Below are 26,430 nucleotides of genomic sequence, written 5' to 3' on the forward strand. Positions count from 1 at the left end.
GAGAAGGGAAACAGTGAAGCCCTTGATGAAGTTACTATTACTGATGTGAACTGTTACCAATGATAGGACGTTTCCTGATGAAGCAGTGGAAGAAGATACGTCCCGAGAAACTAAATGACTTTGTTGAATTTTAATTTTGTGTTTGTAAATTCTGTACATTTAATTAAGTTATTGTTAATTGTTTATTAGTTTAATGTAAGTGGCTATTGTTCGGGAAAAACAATACTAAGGAAGGGGCAGTGTTACGACAGTGGGGTCACGTGACGAGTATTCTAGAAGATTCGCTAGTTTGTTACGACAGCGGAAGTCAAGTGACGCTGGTAGCACGTGTTGAGAGTCTTTGATGTTTTTAGAACAGGCAGTATTATCGTATATAAGTGCGCTAGACAGTGAGAGAGACAGACAGAGGCAGAGACGTAGCGGAGACGAAGCAGGCAGAGAGAAAGAAAGACAGCAGTTACGGACGGCGGGAACTGAGGATAGCAGACACAGAGAAAGAAAGACAGCAGTTATGGTCGGCGGGAACTGAGGATAGCAGACACAGAGATCGGAACTATAGTGGCGGGGATGGACAATTAAGTCTAAGCGCAATAGAAAGTGGGTGAATTGTTGTGAACTATAGTGTGTGTAACTGTGAAAATTAAGTGCATTACAAAGTTGTATTGAGGAAGAATAAACAAGTTTTGTAAAGAAAAGACTTGTATCTTAGAAGAATTAACAAACAAATATACAGAGACGTAACAATATTAAGGAAAATAATGTAAGAAAAATGTCTTGTGATAGAGATTGATAACCAATAGAGAAATGAGAGAGTTCCTTAGGTTGATATTTCTTACCAGTATTATTCAGAAGCATAAACTTTAAATATACTTGTCAACTGATCGACTGTACAAATTATTCTATTTTTCAAACATTTGGTCTCTGCAGGGATTGAAGAGTGTGTCATCAATGTAGTAGTTAACGTTTTTATTAAATTCTTTATTTATATATATTTGTTACCTTAATGCAGCTTTCACTATGTAATTGATACATTTGTATAATACAGTACTCATTAATTATTTTATTTAATGTTCGTATTTTTTGCACACTACATACACACATAACTATAGAGATATCCACATCACACAACAGCATATGTTTTTATATTATTCAACAAGCTGTCTCAGAACTTATGCACAGAAACTATGGTAACCTAAATGGCTTCTCTTATCTGCTAAGTTTTAATATCTATACTTTTGACGACTGTGACCTATTAGCTTATAAACTCTCCTCTCTCTCACTTAGCATCAGAACATAAATAATTGCAGACAAATTTGTGGCTGTGGCTTTTCAGTTAAAACTCCAATACACATTCATACGACACTGACTGAGTACATTATTCAAACGTAAAATATAGTTACTGTAATAGATAGTTACAAGTACCAGTCACAATACTATTATAATATTGTTCCACCATCTGTGATCCGATTCACCCATTATAGTTGGCAACCAAAAAAATTTGAAAAAACAAGAAAAACAAGTACTCTCTACTAAGATTTATATTCTGTGATAACTAAGAGCACATCTTCCTCATTTGAAAATCATATGCAGGTATCTTTATACTTGTGTGTAAATGCTACTTATATTTCACACTTTCATACACACAGACGATCTCAATAACATCCTGCCAATGTGCATCTTAAGTAACGTCCACAGTATGATGTAAACTCAGTGAATCATGTGATAGTCACTTGGTTATTGTATTTCTAGTACAGATAATGTTATCAGACTTTTTAAGGTTGGAATGACTGGAAATTATCACAGGGAATTCATCCTTATGCTTCAAGAATATTGAAATTCTTTCTTTGTGAGAATGGTTGCTGCTTGATGTAGGTTGCTAAGCCTTTAACAATTTTGCACATGGAGGATATGAAACAAAATATTTTTTTTGATTTTATATATGCTTTTGAATAACTAAAAAAATCATAAATTACTACATCAATACCATAGAATTTTACTATAATTTATCAAACTTAGTAACTAATCTATATTTGGGTCTAAATAAATATGAAATTTCGAGCAAACTAAAGACACAACCTACCTTATTGAAATCTTTGTTCAAAAGAAAGAAATGGCGTTAGGTATGTTAGAAAGGCTAAGAAAATCACTAGGGGACATTCTGAGCTTCCGATTGGTTATTCATGCCATATATAGAAGTAAGTGTATACAAAGGAGCGTTTCCAAAAATGGAAAGAGGTGAGCGGGATGTCACTGTGTTTGATTTATTACGTGAGCAATTGGAAAAGGAAGAATAGAAAAGAAATTTCGAATATTATTTAACTAAACAAACTCAAATAAAATGTTTTAAAAAGAAGATAATTTACTCTTAGTTATGTATATCGCTTTGTCAGCTTTATTATTGTAATCTCCTACAATACTGTTAAGACATGTATATCATTGTGCTTACAAATCTTTATTTCATAAGTTCTTACAATGTTAGCGAAATGTGCTTCCCTTCATAAGTTTGCTTAGCAAATGTGCGGCCATTTTGAAATCTTATTTTCATAATTTTACCAAGATTGCTGAAAAAGAAGAAAAGTGTCTTAACGTTTTACAGTATTCCATAAATGTTTTACTTGAATTTTCAATATGTACTTCGGCTTATTCCTGACGAAAATTTAAGTAAAATTATTATTATTATTATTAGTTTTTTCATATGAAAATTTTCTCTACATTTACTACATTAACAGAAAGTGAAATAGTATTGTAAAATATGTATATAAATGTTTGGTATTGCAAGGTTTAATTATGACATTTGAAATGTTTAAAACCACCGCAAAGCAAGTGACATTTATTTTATATGATATATATATATATATATATTGGGCACCGTGATATGTCTCTCATTTAAAAAGCTGCGTATTGGGGTAAAGTTCAATGTTCACTTTTGAAATGACGGGAGAACAAGCATGAATAATGTTGATGCTAAATTAAATATCACAAGCAGGATATTCTACACTACATTGTTAGAAATTAATCTCACTATCATATACATTTCAAAATGTGGCGTAACTTAAAAAGAATAAAAATATAGATTTACCGTATGTTATTGTTGAGCGGCTCTTAGCATGACTGAAATGCTCAACAATTACTTTTCACGATGGGCAGCAAATACTATAAGTATAAGTAGCTCAGAGCTTTGGCTCTGAGTGAAATCAATAGTGCCACACAATTAACCTTTTTAAAGTCCATGAAATAATTTAAACTGATAGATTAACTTATACTTTTCCTGTCACAGGAGACGGGTACTTTTGCTTGACTGATATATTTGTAACAGTAAAATATGCATAAATAAAAATTATATATTCTTTCACCTTTTCCGGGTGTCTTTTTACAGCCTTTGACTCCAGAATTTAAGAAATTACACGTATTGTGAATTTGTAATACAAACGGTAGAACGATGTTTATTCAATTGGAGAAAATTTAAATCCTATTTTGACTGCATGGTCTTATTTTCGTGAAGTCCAACCTATGACAGGGCAAGGAATTTGATTTTACTTTAAAAAGTTATACCCTTAGTCTGGAACGAGGTAAAGTTCAACGCTAAAACTAAAAAGGTAATTGTGACATTAAATTATTAATGCGCTTCGCGTATTAATTATATTAGAATGATCTACTGTGTTAATTGTAATACTGGTTGATTTAGTACTAGTCTAATTTATATAACTTATATAAATACTCAAATAGCATTTTAACCACTACTAGTACTAATATTCTAATTCTATTTGTTTGCATCCCATTCACGTGTAGAGTTGTAGTGGTATTAATACTTTCTAATTACTAATACATAGTAATATTAATAGTATTATGTGGTAAAGGCCTTGTCGACATCGTCACTGGATATGGTGTAATATATATATATATATTACTGTACACTCCTCTTTAGTTTTACTAAAAAGTTTGTTAAATAAAATACTGTTGCTATAACTGTAACTGCCCTAATAAACCATTAAATCAGTGCTGCCAAATACTATCAATATCATAGTATCAAACTTAACTTTGCTAATAATAATATTACAACGAGTACTATGTGCTAAATTCCTCCCAACCTTACACTAAAGACAACAGAACAAAAATAATTTATGCATATATATCAACTTAACCAAGCAATTTATTCAAAAAGAGAGAAATTGGAATAACATAAAGCAACTCTCCAATCCTCAGACAATTACCCATTCTACTGGCAATGACATACTAAGAGAGATTTGCATATTTAATCATGAAAGTTTAAGTATACCAGAACTACATCCTTTCATTCATCTGGATAAGAAATAACCTCAAACAAAGATAAGAGATTAGTCAGACATAGTTTTCCTTTAGTGAATCTTTGTTGGATTTCACTTATGATATCATAATTTAGTAAATGATTTTGTAAAGCTTATTTTATCAAACTGCCGTGAATTTTTCCTACTACAGAAGTAAGACAAACTAGCCCAATACTTTCCAGGAAAACCCTTAATACCCCTTTCTTAATTGGAGTAACATAAAGCAGCTCACCACTCATCAGACAATTACCTACTTTCTACTGACATAATGAAAAAGAGAAGCTCACATACCTGATTTTAAGCCTCCATTCAAACTGAGAAAAACCCTATATGGCAATGGAGATTTATCTATATGAGATAGATTCAGCTCAACTGCAATATGTGTCTTAGAATGCTCAGGGTCAGAAATATTGCTTATATTTTCTCTTGCAAAAACAGAAGAATACATTTAAAGCCTTAGTCATCTCATGACATTCAACAAAAACTCTACCATCAGCTTTCTTTAACCAAATGTGCATGGGATCAGTCCAATGGATGAACCCTGTATTGGAAAGAGAATATTAATTATAATTCCAAATTTACCACATATATTTACAAGAAATGGGGCAAGCTTTAAGTAAAATGTGCAAGTCTGTTGTACACACACACACACACACACACACACACAAACCTAAAAATTTATTAACAAAGTATTTATACTCAAGATATGTCTGTAAACTGACATGAGTCTGACTGAGAGTCAGTCAGTTTTCATATTGCATTTTCATAACCTCTAGAACCTCTGATATGCATATCTACATTTTTTCAGTATCCCTATATATTGTATATGGTATTTACTTTCCTCTATCTCAAAAAGCTGCTATATGATTAGTGTAGGGTAAAATGAGTAATTGATAACTATAACATCAAATACATAATACCATGGGGAATGGTACTTTATAAAAGGTCATGATATGCATAATTTAACCCCCACTTATACACATAGGGTTCATGAGTAAATCCCCATTCTAACATTTTGTTTACCTTTAACACACTTAAAAACAACTTTGCTGTAAGTTTTAACATTATTATCCAGCTATTTCTCATATGCTCTTTTGGATTTCCCAGTTGTTTTACTTAACCAAATCCTTAGCTCCCCACAGTTGCTTAAATCTTCCACCCTATCTATGTATTTAAAATTTGTAAACATATTTATCCCTGATTTTATATTTCATGTCTGTATTAAGTCAATTAGGTTTGATATTGCTTGTTATCCTTTTCCTCTTTTTTTAGGTTCATACCTACAGTGTCTTGAATTAAAATATTTTCTAAGTTTCCCAATTCTGTCACACATCACTTTTTAACTCACTGAACTAATTGGCCTTTTGAAAATTAGAATCTAAAATTTCATTTCACCTCAACATCTGGGAGAAGGATCTGGATACAAGTGATCATTGTATAATTAGACTTGAGGTGGTATTACATGTGGAGATCAAGGATAATAATATAATAGTATTTTGATTACAAATTTTCTAAAGGCTAATTTTGAAGGGATCGGACAAGAATTGATTTTGATCAATTGGGATTTTAATGTTAAAAGAAGATGGTTGTCAGATGAGTGAGGTTTATAAAAATAAGTTGGTTGGTTGGCATTTAATGGTGCAAAGCAACTATGCTATCTGTGCCATAAGTAACCATAAGTTGTTAAATATTCTAAATAAATATGTTCCACAAAAGAAATGGGGTGGCTGCAAGTAATAGACCAGGGTTACTTACTACAAGTATTAGGAAGAAAATTCAAGAAAAGCATTACCAGTTTGGATTTCTTTAAATATATTTATTTAATATAATGTAACATAGCATCTTAAATAGATTTTTGTTGCAAATATCAAGTCTTAATTTTATACAAGGTTAATTCCTTCATCTCAAATATGTCTATATTATGTTACACTTTCTTTGTTACAAATTGCATATTTTCTGCTTTCTAATTACCTCCCATGTGATGTTCTGAATTTAATGTAAAATACTTATTTATAGTATAGCTATAGTACAGCAAAACTACAAGGGGACATATTTAAGTATTACATTTCTATTTTTGATGTATGTTTTTTTTAAACTTAGAAACTTATTTGGTTAAATAAGAAAAAATAAATGAAAATGTTTAATTAAAAAATTATAATGTTTCTCAGTAAGGTTTGCTCATGGAGTTATGTAATTGTTTTTAAATTTTCATGAAACTTGGGCCCTTTGAACTATCTCAACTTGCTCAACATTAAACAAATTGTCATGTTTAATCTTGTCTGTCTGGCCAGGCACTTATCCTTCACTTCACTAATTGATTACAGAGTGACCAGTATGCATGGTTTGGATCTCTCAACTGCAACACTTATTGGAATTCATAAATTTAAACAATAATATCATATATTTCCCAGGATTGTGAATCAATGAGAGGAATCAAATGATATTTCATGACTGCTTGTATTATACTAACATTAAAATATAATGATAAACAAGATTGATTACTAAGATTTGGGGCCCCTCCATAGACACGTTCCTGTTTACATAGGAACAAAATCAGTTAAAATGATATCATTTAATGATCTTTTGAAAACTGCACTTACACATAGTAGCTAAATAATTGAAAAAAATACTTTATTAAAATAAGGAGGTAGAAAATGTATGGTATGTTAATATAACATGCTTCTCCCCCATCCCCTACTTTTAACCTGTCCCCAAGCTGACATTAACCTCCTTGATATTCTTATATTTGTGAACTTTTTTGTACCATAGGTGTTAAATTTTATGTTTCTTTATTATAGAATTAGATATTTCTATCGTATACATTAACAAAACAGGTAGCAGATACAGAGGATCCAGACCTCTTCCTTTTTTTTTGGGGGGGGGGGTACTTTTCTATAAATTGGAAAATCTTAAAGAAAATGACAAAATGGATCTAGAAAAACCCACCTACACCCCCTTTCCAACCAGAACTCCTCCTTCATTTCTAAAAATCCTGTATTTGTGCCTGCACTGTACTACTTATATGTAAAAATTAAATGGACTTACACAAACTACAATAATCAGCAACACTTTTGTATGATAATCCTAGAAGCAGGAAAATAATTTAGTATAAGTTTGTGCTAAATAAAAATATTGATATTTATTTCCCAGTAATCTGGCTTTGGTGATTAGAATTTGGATTTGGTGTAGTGGCCCTTGAAGCAGGTCACTGCACACAATCTAGTGTTGGAAGAAGGACAGCAGAGCTCTTAAGAGTGTGTAGTGGCTCTACCCATGATGTGTAGTGATGTTAAATAGTAGTAGGTGACAGTAGCACACAGCTAGTGGAAAAACTCGGGCTAAACGCAGCAGAAGCAGAAAGTAAAGTGTACTCTGAGACTGTTTTGGGGTGGATGATTTTTATTCAGCTTGCTCACCCGAGGCTGTCTCGGGGTAACTATCAAAGAGATTAATCTTAATTTTAAAACCAATAAAATCTAAACAAAGAGTATGATAATGTTCTCATGTCCCTGTAAACACTTACATATAACATAGACAACACAATCCTTTAATAAAGAAATACTATTCATAAAGATTAACTTCTTTTTTTTTTTTTTACATGGATGGAAGTGCAAGATACTACATGATGAATACCCTTTAACAAAAAATTTAAATTTCATTTTCATTGATAAAGCTCTACATTACCAATACATTAAAATATCTCAACCTTTAATATTGAATACAATTCAACAATAGGAAAACTGTAAGAATGATTGTTAATTACACAAAAGAATACCCTTTAACACTGGCCAATTACAGATTCAATTTCAACCTTTAAACATACTCTTCTACAAAAATCCAAAAGAAAACCACAAGAAATACCCATTCAAACAAAAATCATAATACGGAATCCAACAACCATACACAAAATATAATGGCTTTAAACATAAATGGCAAGCAATCAGAATGATAAATAGAATACAAACAAATAAAGAAAGAAAAGAAATGCAGAGGCAACTATAATATTTAAACTATTTCTAGTAATATATATATATATATATATATATATATGGAATTTACCCAAAGCAACTATGAGGTCCAACCTCTGTTGCTCTCACTTTAACCATATTAGCACATTCAAACACATCAATTATCCAACAGTTGGCTGCAGTAATAACCTTTATGGCTTCTCGGGCTTTGACCAGGGCCATCTTCATGTTGACTAGCTCAACATGCAACTGGCAAACTTCCTCCTCCTCATGTCACATTGATGGTCTTCTCCTTAGCTGATCCTCTTTCCTTTACAAGATCGAAGCTTTGGTCTACTGTGCAGCCAGATCTTGACTATGTCATTTCAACATAGGTCTTTGCTATAGTGCTGGGTGGTTGAGAATACTTTTCTAAACTGCCAGTTGGTCACCTCATAGGACCTCTTTGGTGGTGGCATAAGTACTGTTGAGGTGGAAGACATTTGTTTCAACTAGGCAGTGGCTTGAGGGGCTGTGTTGGTGCTTGGCTGACCTTTGAATGGGTGGTCCCTTCATTTATACTGAAGGCCCTGCTAAAGGTGGCCATACATCTGATGTATTTATTTTGTTGTAATCAAGCACCTTCTGACAGGACACCTTATAAGAGGCACCCATTGCTGAGATGTCTTGTATTCTTTCTTCACAGGTGTTGCTGCAGTTTGTGGAGATGCTTGCAGGCTCAGCTCAACTAGCATAGAGGTAGAGGTCTATGGTGGTTTCTGCACAGATGCCGGTAGTACTCTGTCAAACAAGGGCTGGGATTTTATTGGTATACCTACTTCCAACTGGGGCTACTTCAACGTCTACCCAATAACAACTCTGTGAGATCTTGCATGTCTGGTGTTGGTTCAAGCAACACATCTTCATCCTTGGACTTTACTAGGTGGTTAGCCAGGCCATCTTACAGGAATCTTTGGTGGAGAAGTTCAGCTCCTTGCTAAATGGAAAAATCTTGAGCATAGTGGTTGTCATCAAAGCCTCCTTCCATCATGCAGCTTGAAAATGATGTGAATGACTTCATGTAATGTTCATACATGCATGTAAGTCCACATACACATATTTATTAATTCTCACTCTGGGCGTAGTTGATTTGACCTAAAAATTGACCTTTAGAGTTTTCATACAATAACTTCTAATATATTTTGAGTATTTGAAAAAAATTTAGCATGCTTTCAATAAGCATTGAGAGTCATATGTAGAGAAAGAATTAGAATTTTTAATGAAGTATTTTTACTACAAATTTCTCCATGAATATATGGAGTCAGAATGTTGACAGCTCCTAGTGCAAAATGTTTTTCATGTTATATTCAAATACTTTCCAATACAATATCTCTTCTCACAAAATAGCTTTATTCAATTTGTACTGCCCTCTATATGTTAATTTTTGTTCAATTGTAACCTTGATGCTCCAATCTAACATCACATGTTTAGACATGGTATAGCTGCATTGTAGGAGTATATTGCATCCTCCTAGTGCAGCTAACTCCCTCTATACTGTAGAGCACAATAATCACTTCTCGATTTGGCACTTGTGAACTTTTTAGATATAGGCATTTTTCAACAGAAGTATCTACAAAGACATTGTTTCACAGTGTGTCAGTAACTTTCACTTTGGTGTGAAACAACACGACTTTGTTCATACTAGCCTACCAACTATATTGAGATGGAAAATATTTTGCCAGGTTTCCCCACCTCAGCTTTTTTGTGATTTCTTGACTAGGTTTCTTGGATGTGTTTTTTACATGTCTGTGGTAATATACCATTCAACCGTGTAGTTTTTGGTGTATGTTCATTCACTTATCCTTTATGCAATGACGTGTTTATCTTCCTCAGCATTTTCACTTCATATTTGGTTGACTTTTTTGCTAGAGTTGGTCGTGTCGTGATGCCCTTGTCTCTGAGTTGCTTTTCCCTCCCTTATACCATATATGCCTTCATTTGGTTCCTTTCATCTGCCAGTCTGATTTTACTGGTATGCTTATATCTCTGGTGTCATGTGTTGGAGCTGCATGCCAATGTTATACCTTATCCTCTCTGGTTTACCATTTCTACATCACTCTGCATCCTGTCCTCCTGATTCCTCTTCTTTCTCTCTGTCACCACTTCCCATTCCACTTCTCATCTATCCTGTCACTGCTCATAGAGTTTGGTATTGACAGTCTTGGCAGTGACTTTCCTATAGGCTCGGAGTCAGTAGGGCCTGTTTTGTTAGGTTTATAGAACGTTGGCCCCTGTTTGCAGCCAATTGTTGAGGCTGGGATTTCTATCCTCCTCCATTGTGTCCTGTTTCCATTATTTTACATCCTCCTAGGGATCTTGTCTCTTGCCAACATTGGCCCTTGGCAATGTTGGATCTATTGGCTACAATTGCTATTGGATGAATTTCTCATTCATTTTCTAGATTTTTCTTCCCATTTTTTCTTCATTCCCAGGGAATCTGTAGATGGGTCATGAGTATTACATCTTTTATGTCTCAGTCGGTTTCACTTTCCCATAGTGAATTTCTCACCCTGCAATGGTCTTTCTTCCCAGGGCTTGGGAGTATTGATGTAGACATCTTGGATGCTTTTTTTTTGTATGGATCTGTCCCAACAAGCCTCCTACAGCTACTCTCTTCTCCTTCTTTGGGAGGTGGTGCATCTAAATTGGTTGGTTCATCTTGGAGGAGTTTCATCACACACTCATTTCATTTTTCATTCATTTGGGTGTTTTATCATTCATATGTTTGCAGAGCCAAGCCTTCTACTCTTCTTTAGAGGGACATGGAGTGGTTGGTTTTCTATGCCATATATTTTCCTTCCCTCACTATGTGGGTGGTTCTCTTTCTCTTGTGGATGTGGACTTCAGTGGAATCCTGTATCCCCTTAAGTTGTGCTCAGTTGTGACATGAATTGCACATTCTCTTGATCTTTGTCCTCAACCATTCTCCTTCCTTATTCAAAGACTTCACCTGATGACTTCATCAAACTACTCCCTTTTTACATACCATTGACTACCTGTTCTGAGACCATTTTATATAAGTATGTATAATAGCTTATTCTATTCTGGGTTCTATTAGTATTGTCATGGATCATCTCTCATGGCCCACCAAGATACTACCTATGGATTGGTCCATCATTCCTCTGGTGTTCAAGTTGCTCTCATCTCATCTTGGCACTCATCTTCTCAATGTTTTTGCCATTCTTCTCAACAGCCTACTTCCCCTTTACTGGTCCCCTGTACCTCTTCCCTCAGCATTAGCTTGGGATCCTTCCCATGTGGACTGGTCCACCTTTTTCTTCATGCCTTCCCTTCTACTTGTCTTCTCCCTCGTGTTTTCTCTCATTCAGAACACTGCATATTGAGTCCTCCTGATAATTCCTTACTGGTGAGCTCAGCCATGGTTTCCTCTATTGCACCTTATCTTGTCTTCTCCTTTTCTTCCTCTGTCACTCTCCCTACTCCTCCTACCTCTCGCCTTTTATCCAGCAGTGTCATCACTCCAACTTTACATGTGGGTTTTGTCCAGTACCTTGCAAGGCATTCCAAACTCTTTATGTGTAACCTTCATTCTTTCTCGTTTGGTTTGTTCTTCATCCTTGTCAAGAGATGGCTACAACACCTCATCCATTTAGCCTATGCTTCATTGGATGTAGATTCACATCAAATCTTTCAAGTCTTCTCACCAAATCTGATACCTTAATCTCTTTCTGGTTCTTCATTTCTGTCATTTGTTAGAGGAGTTTATGCAAACTGGCATGTGGACTGCCCCACTTTCTTTTGTCACGCCTTTTCTTCTTTTTCCAGACCTCTCTTCTTTTTCTGGATATGGAATTTCTCTTGTCACCATTCTACATACCCATTACCAGCTCTGAATGGGTGAGTTATCTTTTTATATATATCTTACCTTTACATTGACCTATTTCTACATCTCTGGATCCTTCTGAGTTATGAGTAGTGCCTGTCCTAGTATCCTTAACTTTAAATCCACACCATACGACCTTACAGGTCTATAGCACTTACTGATGAGATGGGGGTTTCTCAAAGCATCTTGCTTCATAAATAAAGCCTGTACTAAACTGTACCAACTCATAGACTATCATGAGTAAAGTACTGTCAGGATTTCTGCTCATCCATCCAGTCTTGGAACTTGGATTGGAAAAATGACAAACAACATTTTGTCACAGAAAATTGCTTAATAGCTTGGAAAACAAAAATTGCAATGCCTTTTCAACTGAGTTTTTGAACACTTACCTATCATGTACAAGGCATTAGATCTAAAGGCAACAGCCATCCTAAACTGTGTTAATCAAGCAAGAATGATCCAATATCCTACAAATATCTCTTATAATGAAATTCTACTCATAATGTTTGCAAAGCCCTTTTGGTCCAGCTCATATTACTATCATCCATCCTAACTGTAAGTAATCTATTGGTAATCACAATTTAGTGCATAACTTGTACTTTGTAATCATACTGAATAGCCTTTACTTCAGTTATTGAGTCTTTAACCACACAACCTTTCTAGCTGCATGGTGATTGAGTGGTAATTGTAATATATAGTGCATACATTGTACTTTACAGTACCACCTGATATCTCAGAGAACAATGGCCAGATCATTCTTTCAGCAGTTGACAAACTGTTGATGCACTAGACATTACATTTACTGGCACCAGCCATAAAATACTTCTTGATGATGGAGATCAATCCCAGCCATATCAATTGCAAGGCCATAGTAGTGATCCAGCTGACCATTGGAGCTATCTGTTTCTATATCTGGCTCTTACTCACCTGGCTTAACCTGAATAGCTAGTTGAGGACTCTTTGCTCTTTCCTCCTCATCTCTTTGGGTGGAGTGGAACAAAATAATGCTGATGTCATCCTCTGATTCATTGGTCTCTTTCTCTTATTCATAGTCAAGCTTATGCACTAGAGATTCATCAATAACATATGCAGCTGTTTGGCATATACTACACACTTTTGAGTGCCTTTTGACTACTATAACTTGTATGTTAATGAACTCACTCTTTAGAGCACTGATGATATCTTGTCTAGCTGGAGCTAAGCAGCTTTCATGCCGCTGGTACATTCCAAAGCCACACCCAGTCTTCTCTCTGGTATATTTGTTCCTTCTTTATTTTGTAATAGTAACTCTTCTGTTGTATGGTGATCTTTCCTACCTTTTAATGTGCAATTCATGCAGGCCACCTAATACACACTTTAACCATTTTACATATTCTTGTGGGCATTGTGGGACATCCACTCTATGAAAAATACTATAAATAGTATGTACAGAAAACAAGACTTCCCAACCAAACATAAACACGTCTAGCAAAAAAACTGTTGATCTCTGCTTAATTGCATGACATGCAATCGTGACAGATAGTAAGTGTTTGTCACAGTTGGTTCTTTTAGAATTAATAAACTTATGAAACATACTTTTACAGTCTGTATTACTACTCTACTAAACCACCAGACTGAGGATGATGAGATAAAGTTTATTATTTGACCACCACTTTCCATAACTCAGTGAACAGTTGACTTTTAAAGTTAGCTCTCTGATCCATGTGGATCTCTTCAAGTACTCAAACTAGGTTAACCAATATTCTGCCAGTGCATCAATTGTGCTAACATATTGACCAATGGATAAGCCTTTTGTTCAATGGCCAGAGACATAAAGGTAACCTTATTCTGTTGCAATGTAAAGTGCTATTTTCTGTGAGGAAGAGTCAACAATTCTTTGTTGAGTGTTCTTACTCAAATGCAGCCAACAGAACTGCTGTCAAATGTTATTACAAGTGTAAGTAACTCCTTGGTGTCCTCCAGTATTTGTGTTGTGTAGTCTGAAGAATATTATGCATCAAAGGGTCACTAGTTGTAACACAGGCTGAAAACCACTGCTTGGTTGTTAAAAACAATGATACAGCACACTTATAGCTGCTTATTCAAATGCCACAGGTTATGTGTATTCATGTTAATTTCCTCAGTCTGGACTGGTCATGCTTTGCCTTACTGCATAGCAATGAGTGTTCATGCTAGAGCTGGGTCCTTCAGTTGCTCCTCTCAGAATCTCCTACTGTATGGTTTGTGATAACTATGGAAGAAATGGTTTCTACTTCCTCATGGAGTCCATGGTCTGGATATTCAATGAATGAACATAGCCTCACTATATTGTGAGACAATCCATCGAATTTTGGTTTTGCAGGCTCAGGTGATACTGTATGACAAATTCTACCCCTGCAGATACTCTTCAGTATGCTATCATGACTTTTAGGTTTTTAAAGCTCATCAACCAGTGCAACAATACATAGTCTATTCTAACAGTGAACTTTTCTACCATACAAGTAGTGTTGATAGTGTTTTACAAAGACAACAACTACAATCAATTATTTCTTCTTCATACAGTATCTGCATTCAGGAGCCATAAGCTTATGACTAACAAATGTGATTATAAATTCTACTCCAACCTGCAAATGTGATAACATTGCTTCAATTACACTATCCCTGACATTAATATCTAACAAAAACTTGTAGCCTGGGATTGCTAATGCATACAACTTTAATAAGAGCTGATAGTGGTGTGGCTGCAAACCATTGATAGTAGTACATTAAACCTAGGAAATTCTAGAATTTCTGCATGGTCACAGATTGAGGCCAATCTCATTCTACTGTTATATTAACAATATGACCAAGAAATTTCACTTCCATGTGCATCGAATGCACATTTTCCTGGCTTCAGTTTCAAGCCTACTTTTTCTATCCATTTTAGGTTCTCAGCTGCAGGCTTGAATGTGTAACCAATAACCAAGATATCATCAACTTAAATCAGACACTTTTCTCATTGTAGTCCTTTCAGTTTCAGCTCCATTAGCTTTTTGAAAATGGTGACTGTTTTACACAAGCTAAATAACATGATGAAAACTCATTAAAGTCATTTCTTGTGCTGAAAACAGTCTAAGGTTTACACTCTTCATCTTGTTCAACTTGTCAGTATTCATATGTCAGCTCTAATGTATTGAACTATCAGGCACCTTCCAATGCATCCAGACATTCATCTATTTGCAGTAGTGGAAAGGCATCAATGCAAGTTAAAATGCAGAACTTAGATGTACCTTCTACCTTTCTATCAATCACTACTGAAGACGACCAAGCACTCTCTGAAGGGTGTATAGTCCCATCCTTTAATATATGCTGTACCTCAGCACTGGGTATGCCCATAGTTCTCCAGGAAAGCCTATGAGGTGGTTTCTTTAATCGGATATGTGTCAGCTTTATATACACATGATGCTGTGTGACTATTGTTCTACCCAATAAGCCATCTAGTCCAACAGATATAATGGCTTATTTAGCCAACAAATCACTGAGTTGTTGTTATGCTGCATTGAGTCTAGATTGTTTGTACAATTATCAACTAGCAGTCTTGGTTATATTAGTAACTATGTAATTTACTTTGAATATGGACATTCAACATATGTTATCCTAATCTTCCCACTACCCTCAATTGCTTACACTTCACTCACCATGCAAAGGTCATTTCAATGTAAAGCTGGGAATTAATCATTCATAATTGTAGAACAACAATGAAACTTCATCTCTTCTCAGACACGTAACCACTATCTGATGCTGTTTGATTTCTAGACAGGAAACAGCTTGTTTCATGCATGAGCTCTCTAACTACTTCACATGACACTAATGCACTAGCATTCATGCATAGTAAACTATGTAACACCACTTGTATACATGAGGGTACTGCAACTTCCTCTTCCACATATACCCATACAGTCGACTGTTCCTAGATCTGATCTGGCAAACATTGAATAACTATCCCACAGAAAATCTATTCACTTGTTGCACATGTGAAACTGACTGATAAGCTCCACACAGAGATGAGGTCAGCAACAGCTACCTTCATTCTGTGAGTGACAACTCATACACATAGTGAGAATCGCCTCAATATTCATAATTAGTTATCAAAATGCCTGATATAACATGAGATCTGCCAGTGTTCTGATCACTTCTGTATTAATTAGGAACTCTACCTCTCACCCATGTACGCTGATAGGCACATAATAAGGCCCACCCAGCTGTTAGAGAGCTGGGCTGACCACTACACCTGTTGGTGTATGTTGTCCATTGCACTCTCATAATTTTGTGGATTTGCCCAATTTTAGCTCTGTTAGTATCCTGAAGCTGTAGCAGCATTGTTCACCACCTGTTGTTGACTCTCCTATACTCTCTGAGCATTTACTACCTGTGTAACCTACTGCTAGGCAAGGTATAAGGCAGTTCACTCGAAAATGATCCAACACTTCACTCCTCTCTTCCAAGACTATGTTCAGGTGGATGCATCATTGGCTTAAAGTGCAGCATGTAAACCAAGGGAGAACTGGAATAACCCTGCCCATTCACTGGATCCCAGTGTGGTTGCATCACAATGGTGAAATGTATGGATGATTGGCTAACCCACAACTGGGCTTGAGCTTGGCACTTCATGGGTGCCTGGGAGTGATTGGATATTTGAGGTACAGTCCCTTCAGCTTCCACTGGAAGTTTCTTCCTCTCTTGCAACTAGTTTGATGTTACCACTTCATTCTGCATTGCCACAGAAGTTGCCTTAATAAGGATAACAAGGTCTATCACACCTAAGTGGTCCTTATTTTTTCTAAAACGTCTAAAAACTTATCAGTGAGGTAAACATTACTGTGCAAATGCTGCAGGCCATCCGTTTTAGTGGCTAAGTTCTCTTTGGTACCTCTTTCTTTTTTTTCTTTTTTTAGCATAGAACACAATCTGATAGATTACTCAATTTTCCATTTTTTCAAACCTTCATTGCAACTTGGCAATGACTGTCTCACAGCTATACCTTGCTCAAGTGCCCAATAACACAAAACTTTTTTAAACTTAGATAATACAAAAGTAGGAGTTAAAGGACAATAAACACTTCATCAAAGAATGGAAAACTACAATAATATATTCTGTGGTCACAGCACCAAAATTTTCTCCTTCCTATCCACTCTTGTATTATATTCAGGTAAAACTGATTATTCTAGAGTCTTGGCAAAGGTCTGCTGAATAACAGGAGATCCAAGAAGTTTCTTTTTCAGAGTAATACCGAGAATGTCTTACCTCTTGAGTTTGTGAGAATGAGATAAAGATACTAGACACAGTGTAAAATACAAAAGCACATTCTTTATTATAACCCAAAACACAAACACAGTGTGTGTACTTGCTTATATGATGGACTGTTGCATATGCTGGTTCAAAAATGTTCTCTCTACAACCTATATTCAATGAAAACTTCTACTAGGCTATTTAAATCTAACATTCCAAAACAGTACTATCTCCTCTCCCCCATAGCTATCTCGACCTTCATTTGCCTCTAGATATTCGTAAATCTTATGTACAGTGCACCAGTTTTATACCACTATATTTTTTGCATCATTGCAGCAACATGTGCTGATTATGTGACCACCCTCCACCAATCCCATTGCATCCTCTGTACTAGTGCAGGTAGCGCCCTCTACCATTACAGCACAATTCTCACTTTCTTGATTGGCACTACAGTGATCAGACATGTGTTTTCAGTTATTCTTCAAACGAATTTTGTTACATTATTGTGTGTTTTATTGCTAGTTTTCACTTTTAGTTGGAATTACTTGTTCATTTAGTAGTTCCTTTACTATATTTTTTTCAAAGTCCACGTGAACTTAGGAATTCGAAGTTTCATGTGGCAGGTGAAGAAGTTCCCGCCAGTACTCCTCAGTGTGGCAAGTTGGTGAGGACATTCAGGCATCCAATTCAGTGGAAGTTGGATGCTTTTGCTGCTTCTTCTGCTCGTTCTCCCTTCCCTCAGGACCACACTTCTGAAAAAAGTTTTTCATCAGGAGCAGGACAATTTCAACTCGGTTTTTCCTGCCCTTATTTTTCGGACAGTCATATAATGCTGACGGTCAGGAGAGTCTGCTGGCCATGCCTTTCTTACACTTTATTGATCATGTTTGTCAAATTTTACATGTCTCACCTTTAGCCTGGATTCTTTTACTTCTTTCTTGCTGGGAGAAGACCCTCATTCCGATTATTATTATTATTTTCCTCCCTCTCCCGATGTTCTTGTTCATGCTCAACGTTTTGCTGCTCAAGTACAGTCAGGAGTGGGTATGCCTTGTCCCTCTAGGTTTTTGGACCAATTCTCTTTTGTTTACCAACGTGCCTCGAATCCCTATTTGGATTCTAATAGTTTAGATCCTCTCCTTCCCTTGTGGAGTTCTAATCCTGATGCCTTGGTTCATTTTAATAGGTCCCAGTTTACTAGAATTTGCATTACATTGACCAATCTTTTATGTGTTCTTTCCTCTTTACAGTTGTTCGCAGGCCTTCCACCAGTCTCCTGATCAGTTCTCAGCTGATCTCTGGACCCTCCTGTGGTCTACTATGGCCCAGTTATCTGCTTCAGCCTTGTTCCTCACTGCTTGGATTTTGTGTTGTTGGGATCTACTTGGGAGGGATGCATTACTTGTGGGTGGGGTGTCTCTCTCTTTCATCAATATGGGAACTTCACCAGACCCTGTTTCTGCATGAAACGGTGTTTGAGGGTCTTCCTGAGTCTTTGAAGTTCAGGGTCAATGTGGCAAGATTGCATTCTTCTTTGTCCTCCTTTGCTTCTCGTTTGTCTTGCCCCACTGATTATGCACAATCTTTACTTCTTTGAGTGCCTCATGCACCTTCTTTGCCCTACCCTTTTCCTCCTAACCCTGTTGTTTCCTTTCTTACATCTGTTATTCTTGTTCCCGTTCCTCTCAGCCTCACCGTTATTGGTGATGGGATGTCTTTCCATGGGCAGGTGGGGGCCAGGTTACAACCCTTTTCCACCATCTGAAAAACCATTCTTGATGGATCCATGGGTGTTACAGGTTCTGTAAGAAGGTCTATGCATTCAATTCTGGCCCTCTCCTCCCCTGTTCTCTTTCCCAGTTTCTTTTCCTCCTCCTCAAGATTGTGTATTGTCCAGTTGTCTAGTGGAGTCAGTTTTCAATCTTCTGCACAAGGGTGCTGTAGAACATGTGGTGCCTGTTTGTTAGGGATTTTACTCCCATGTGTTTGTTGTCCTCAAAAAGACGGGAGATTGGAGATCTATTATCGTTCTATCCTGACTGAATGCTTTTCTGAACACTCCCTGGTTCACCATGGATACATCCTACCTCTCTCTTCTGTGGATTTTCCCTGAGTCTTTGGATGAGCAAATTCTACATGACAGATGCTTAATTTCATATCCCCATTGCTCAGGAGTCACATTGTTATCTTTGGTTCTTCCATGGGGAGGATGTATTCCAGTTCTGTGCACTACCTTCGGTCTTGCCTCAGCTCCTTATGTGTTCTGTCGCGCTGTTTGTGCATTTCGTTCATAGAGGAAATCATGATGGAACTGGCCATTATGGAGCAAATAGCAACAGACAGCAAGAAGTTGTAGATATGAGATAAAAAATCCTGGAGAAGAGTCTGATCAGAGAGTAAGCATAGAAATGAAGGCCCCTTCCAATCCTGACTGAATGCATCAACCCCCAAAGCTGAGGGGTGTGGGAAAGGAGGCCAAAAGGAAGTAAGCTTGGCATTTCAGTGGGTTGCAAACACATTGATATGAGGTATACCCAGGTGAGAACACACCTACTGAGAAAAAAACCCAGATGAAGGGCTCACTCTGTAGAAAGAACTTAATTGAAGCAGGATAGGTGACCTGCAACCAGATTCATAACATCTGGAAGATGACATGGCAAAAGTGTGATGTTGTAGCTGTGAGCCCAGTATAAGAGGTCAAGTGTGAGAAAACACAGGGTCCTAGAATTAGAACCACTTTATTTGGAGATATTACAGACAACAGTTCAATTGCGGGAAAGTTAACATTTTGGTTTCACTAATGTATCTTTTTTTTTTATCTTTTCAGAAACAGTTGTTTTCCTTTGCATTTCTGAATCACACTTGGTGGTAGGTGTTGCCTGGTCTGATATGTTGAATTGTTTTATACTAGCACTTACTCTACTTCTTTGTAATGCTCACTGTGGAGATGGGGTGTTTCTATAAGACAACTGGATGCTTTTCCAGTGGTGTATCTATATCTGTAAAAAATATATTTATATTTCCTGAGGTCCGTCACTCATGGATTTGAGTAAAGCAGATAGGGATTTTTGCCCATTCCTACTGACCCATGATTCTAACAATCCGGGTCTTTCTACTTTTCAAAATAGGAAAACGCAGACATCCATTGCACTGTCTCTGGTGGGTCATTCCTCTGGACCCCCCCCCCCCAACACTTCTAGTTCCCACTCGCTGGAGTGGTAGACCATGGAGGTTCTCATAGACATATGTACTCACTCGATGAGAAGAGGGCTGTCATCATTATGCTGCTTATTATACACACATTATGGCACTATGTCTATTATGCGAGGCATTTCCATTGGAAGTTTTCTGCCCAGTTGGACTGCACTTGACATAATCCAATGAATACCAAGGGGCTTCCCCCCAATTGTTTTTGCCTGGGTGGACCTCACTTGGCTATCCTGTTCTCAATCAAAAGGCACTTGCTGATCCTACAAACTTATGCAAGGTGCTTCCATGTTGTTTTTGTCCTTGAACCACACTTGGCATAATACATTGTGTTCCAAGGTGCTTCCCCTGGATGTTTACTGCCTGAATGATAGCACCTGGCATATTCATATAGGGTCCTTTAGCCCTAGCCATATATTCTTTTCATCTTCACCCTACGTGTTTTATCTTATTTACTGGGTGAAGAGCATACCTGTTCCAGAAGTAGTGCTATACTCCACAGGTGTGCTTCATATTTTATTAGTGGCAAACCTGCTTTTGTTTCATAGTGGTCACTCTCCGCTTGATTATTTGTTTTTGCACCTTCACCAGCCCCTCCACCTGTCCAATGTGATATTCTATCTATGGGAGAGTGGAGGTAGTACCATTTTGGAAGTTAACATTTTCTAACACTGAAAATGTATTTCCAATAGGTACTTACCAATGACACTTTTTCTTCACTTCACCTATCCAGAGTATAGGTTTTTCTCATAGCGATTACAAAAGCACCTTCACACCAACAGTATGTTTGATACTTTTCAGTATGTTGTAGGTCCAGCTTTTTGGTAACTTGTGTTCAGGGCTACTGATGAGGAAAGGAATTCTCCAAAACTAGTATAACCTAATAACACACATTGATCAAAGTGTAGATTGAACTGGAGTTCCCTTAAACTTAGATCAAAATTAAACAATTTTTGGAATACTAAGCATATTTATTAACACTTTCCAATTACAGGCGAGTAAAAATTGCAAACTTTTAAGTTTTTTGGAGAATCTACTATACTGCATGTACATTGTTTGTAAATGTATGCATGATAGAACAAACTTTTGAATCCAACTTTGCAGACTTTATTAGCTAAAACTAAAAGTAAAAAACAATATTACAATTTTACCGATCATTGATCAGATTGCCAATTATTATAGTGCACAGCTGGCCCGATTCCGATTATGTACAGTTAAGTTGATGATGTCAGTGTGTAGTATTGTTGACAGTTTAACCTCAAAAATTGTAAAGACTTGGTAGATAAAAGCAAAAGATAAAAAGGTGGCAGCATGTGTTGTCTGTTAGTTTCCTTCTCCATAGTCAACAGTTCAACAGAACCAACAACAAAATGTTAGTGATAGGTGTCCCACACAGTTGCCTGACCTGTTGTCAGCAATTCCAAAAAAAACAAAGAAAAAAAAAGTTGGTGGCAAATTCTGCCAGCCAGTTGCCTTTCCTTAATCCCCCTTCTCAGCAGCTCAAAATTAGTAACAATGACACATAGCTTTTGTTGCTTTGCCATAACAAAAACTGGGCAAGCACATTTGGTGGCAATATTTTAATTGCTTGGAAGGCTGAAATAAACAGAAACCCTAATTTTGATAGTTGATCATTTTAGTGACAATTGATTTGATCATAGTTTTGATTAATCATTTAGCTTACTTTACATTAATCGATGTCATTGCTACTCATTGGTAATTGATTAAATCACCTAGCTCTATTAACATGAAGCTCTAACTAAATTAGTCATTGTATGGTATTAAATTATGAACTTATATGATTTTCAAGTCTATCGAATAAAATACAGTGTTACTGGGTATTTCAAAAGCATTCAGTTAGTGCATTTATATGAAATGTAAATGTGTTATTTGAAGTGTTTTTTAATACTTTTCCTTTTTTTGCTACACAACTTTTTTTAAGAAATGTTATTTTTTCATCTACTGAAATTATAAAAAAATGTTTGTTAGTGTTTGAGGTTAGTACATAATAACAGAACAAGCAGTGACTAAATCAATGCTCAATGATAATGAAAAATTAATTATCAATAAGTAATTTCTGAAATATCATGGGTTTGAACTGTTGGCTGTGTTTTGTACCATTAAGTAAATAGTGAAGCCACCTTTTGTTGATATAATTACCTTAAAGTGTCATTTGCTTTATACTTATACTTTCCCCACATGGGGTGAAAAGCAATATTTTTTCCTTGCAGGTAGTTAGACTAAAGTAAGAAAGTTTCTTCTGTGAGAGATGTTGATAGGCAGCATGATTCATGAAATATTTAATGTTACAAGTGATGATGTGATAAATAAAAAAAATATTTTAGATTAATACTTCATATCTTTTCTGAGGTGTATTTGAACCATGATTTTAAGATATTTGAGAAATGCCCTTTAATAGGTGGCTATACCTAACTGACAAAGGATTATGAGAATCTACAAGGAACTTAGGACAGCAGAGTATGTCATTGCAAATGAAAGATTCATAACAGTGTTCTCTATTAACAAAAAACAAATGTTCTGCAAAAACATCAAGAGGTTGAAGATTATACAGTATAGCAGTAGGACAAAAAATATTAGTGTATAATACAACTAGGCACAAACACAATGAATGGGTAAATAACACCAATCACACTTACCAGACCTGGGTAAAAATCTTTGCATAATGAAAAATATTTATCAGTATCATTCAGTGCAAAATAAAATAAACAGGTAAACAAACATAATCACTTTTTTTAAATAGTAAAATGACAATGAAGGAAAACTCATTGAGAATTTTGGAACAGGGAATGGAATAAAATGTGTAAAATGGTTGACTAGCTACTGGGAGGGTGTGGAGATTAGAAGTTCATATAAGAACTGATTTTTGAATCTACTAGAATTTCTGTTGACATTTTTAGGTTCATTGTTTTTTTGCAAGTGTTTTTTTATTTATCTTAATGTAGGGATATTCTCATTCAAGAAATTTTTTTTCTCCAGTTCATTTCTTGAAAGCATATCATTCTAAGTATGTTAATTAGTGTATTTTATTCTGATGTTTAAAAGGTCTTTTGGTTTTCGAGTTGATGTTTCTTTGTGTGTGTAACAGTAAACATTTTTTTTTTGTTGTGTGGTTGGTCTTGAAATTGTTTGATCTTGTTTAAAACTGTTTAAGAATTGAAAAAAAAAAAGCTATCCTATTTTTCTTTTCAGCATACTCAAAGGATTTTAGTTGAAAGTCCTTTTTATATGAAAGTACAAATGTAGGGAGTTTTCTCTGCTCTAAGAAGAAATTCTTTGTTTTTGTTGAATAGTTTCAATTGCTTTCAAACCAGTTTTGAGGTTTCTTGTTATTCTAAACACATCTTCAAATTCAGAAACAATGAACTGAGAATCATGAATTTCAAAGGTTCTGGCGATTAAGATGCTGATAGTACCTTTTGTGACAGCTGGAGAATAGCATTAGGAGAACTAAAAATATCATCTCTGTGTCAACTTCCTGTATATGTGAGTCAATATATTTTGACCATTTTTCTCACTGAAACATCCAGAAATGGATTCTGTCAGTTCTTTTCTACTTTTAAACTGGATAGAGGAAAGTTGTTGGTTTAGGTTGTTAATAAAGTCACTTAGCTATGTTCAGTTATGATTTCAGATAGCAAAAGTCTAATCATTAAAATGTCACTTTTTTTCAGTATTTGTTTAGCTCTTTCACACTTGGATGGGTGTATTCCATAAAAAATCAACTTGTAGTCATTCTTCCACATATTAAATATCAACTTTGAAGTATTATTTATTCAATAATGGTTTTATTTGTTTAATTTTATACGTATAAATTTAAATTTTGAGTTGATTTCTGTGTGTTCTGAATTAAAATTCCAAAACACAGTTACCTCCTCTCACACTATAGCTTTATCCTGACAAAAGTTACTCTTCTCTGCCCATCTAAGCATTGGTATGAATCTTACCTTGCTTGCTCTAGCCTTTATACCTCACTATATTGCCCATAGCAATTTAAATCTTGTGATTTTTTTCACCAACGTCAGTGCATCACCTATCCCAGATCCGTGTAAACTTCCCGTTATTACTTCCTATTAACTTTTTCTTGATGGCAGAATGTTACGACAACAGATTTACATGCTTGCTGTAGGTTTCTCTTCAGTGTTGAATGGCTTTAGTTATATGTACTCTTTAGATGATTTCTTTTTTGTGTTTTTAAACCTGACTTATTGGTGTCATTTTTCACCCAGTCTATGGATGACAAAGTTTGAGGTCGTTGATGCCTATCTTTATATTCTGATCACAGAGTCTTCACGTCATTATCTCCTTTTTGTGTACAAGAGACAGGAATTTCAGTTTTGTGCTCTACCATTTGGCCTCATATTTGCCCCATACATATTTTGTCAGATAGTCAGATCCTTTTCACTCATTGGGCATTCATACTCATCATGAAATGGACTACTGGCTTCTTCTCGCTCCTTCCCACCACTTGGCAGAAATTCACACTTGAGCTCTTTTATCTGAAGCTGTGAGAGCTCATTTTCTCATCAAAATGGAGAAGTCTGTTCTTACTCCCACACAGTATCTCATCCATTTAGGAGTGTTTTTCAATTCCCATCTCAGTCAGGCCCAACCTTCTCCTCTACACCTTCAGGCAATGGAATGGGCTGTTCTTCTAATAAAGTTGTCTCCTTCTCCACAGGTGCATGCAGTTCTATCTCCTTTGGGGATGTGGGTAACCTTGGAATCACTCATTCTTTTAGGTTGGGCTCACATGCATTCTTTTCAGTGGTCATTATGGGACCAGTGGAACATTTGCACAAATGTGCTGGATTGTCCAGTGACCCTATCAGCTTCCGGCTTGTTCGATCTTCACTGGTGGTTAGACAGGGACAACACAACAGGAGTTGTCCCTCTCCTGCCCCCATGTTCATAGCTACATCTTTTCACAGATGCTTCTCTCCAGGGCTGGGTTTCTTGGATAGAATAGGATATGGAATTCTAGGGCCTCTGGGCAGAAGAGTTATCATGTCTCCACATTAATCTCTGAGAGCTTCTAGCAGATTCAATGAGCTATGTCTTAGGGTCTTGCATTGTTACGAGGGAAGTTGGTAATGCTTCACTTGGACAATTCCATTGTAATTGCCTACATTTCCAAGAAAGAGGATGCTCACTCCAGGTGTCTTTGTTTTCAAACATTGGATCTTCTCTTTTGGGCTGACTACTATCTGATTGTTCTTCTTGGTTGTCATGCTTTAGTGAATTTAGTGGCTTATCAGTTACCTCATCCCAACAGAGTTCTTCCCATGGAATGGATACTTCAACCAAAAGTCTTTCATTGAATCTGCTCTTATCTTGGGATGCCTCAGATCAATGCTGTTGCCACACACTGGAATACCCAGCTCCCATCCTTCTGGTCTCCTGTACCTCACCTTCTGGCTTTGGGCATAGATGCTTTCAGCTAGGATTGGACGGATCTTCATATTTACACGTTCTCTCTGATTCTTCTGTTATCCAAAATTCTTGAACTGATTTGCTCGTCTTTCATTTGAGTTCTTCTGGTGGTGCTACATTAGCTGGCTCAGCCTAGATTTCCACTCCTTCAGTATATTCAAGAGCGCCAACCTCTTCTGCTTCCTCTCTGGCTGTCTTTCTTATGTCAGCCTCGGTCAATCATTTTTCCTCTAGTGATCACTATTCTCTGACTTCATGCTTGGCTTTTATGCAGTCCATTGCATGATGTCAAGGATGAGCCTATTGGGTGGCATCTTTATTAATGCAGTCTATTGGACATTCTTTGGATGTTTATCAACAGAAATGGTTT

General features: G+C 36.2%; 1 protein-coding gene across 1 annotated transcript in view; it reads right to left on the minus strand.

Annotated features, from left to right (window-relative positions):
* Positions 1-26,089, minus strand: part of LOC106457148 (hemicentin-1-like) — a 142,629-nt gene extending 116,540 nt beyond the window's left edge. The window contains exons 1-2 of the mRNA XM_022382959.1: positions 25,890-26,089; positions 4,596-4,729 (exon numbers count right to left, since the gene is read on the minus strand). Of these exons, the coding sequence (XP_022238667.1) occupies positions 4,596-4,729; positions 25,890-26,089 (334 nt within the window). The remainder of the gene's footprint in view (positions 1-4,595; positions 4,730-25,889) is intronic.
* Between the last annotated feature and the right edge of the window lie 341 nt (positions 26,090-26,430).

The sequence above is a fragment of the Limulus polyphemus genome, unplaced genomic scaffold, assembly GCF_000517525.1.
Source record: "Limulus polyphemus unplaced genomic scaffold, Limulus_polyphemus-2.1.2 Scaffold296, whole genome shotgun sequence".
NCBI lineage: Eukaryota > Metazoa > Arthropoda > Merostomata > Xiphosura > Limulidae > Limulus > Limulus polyphemus.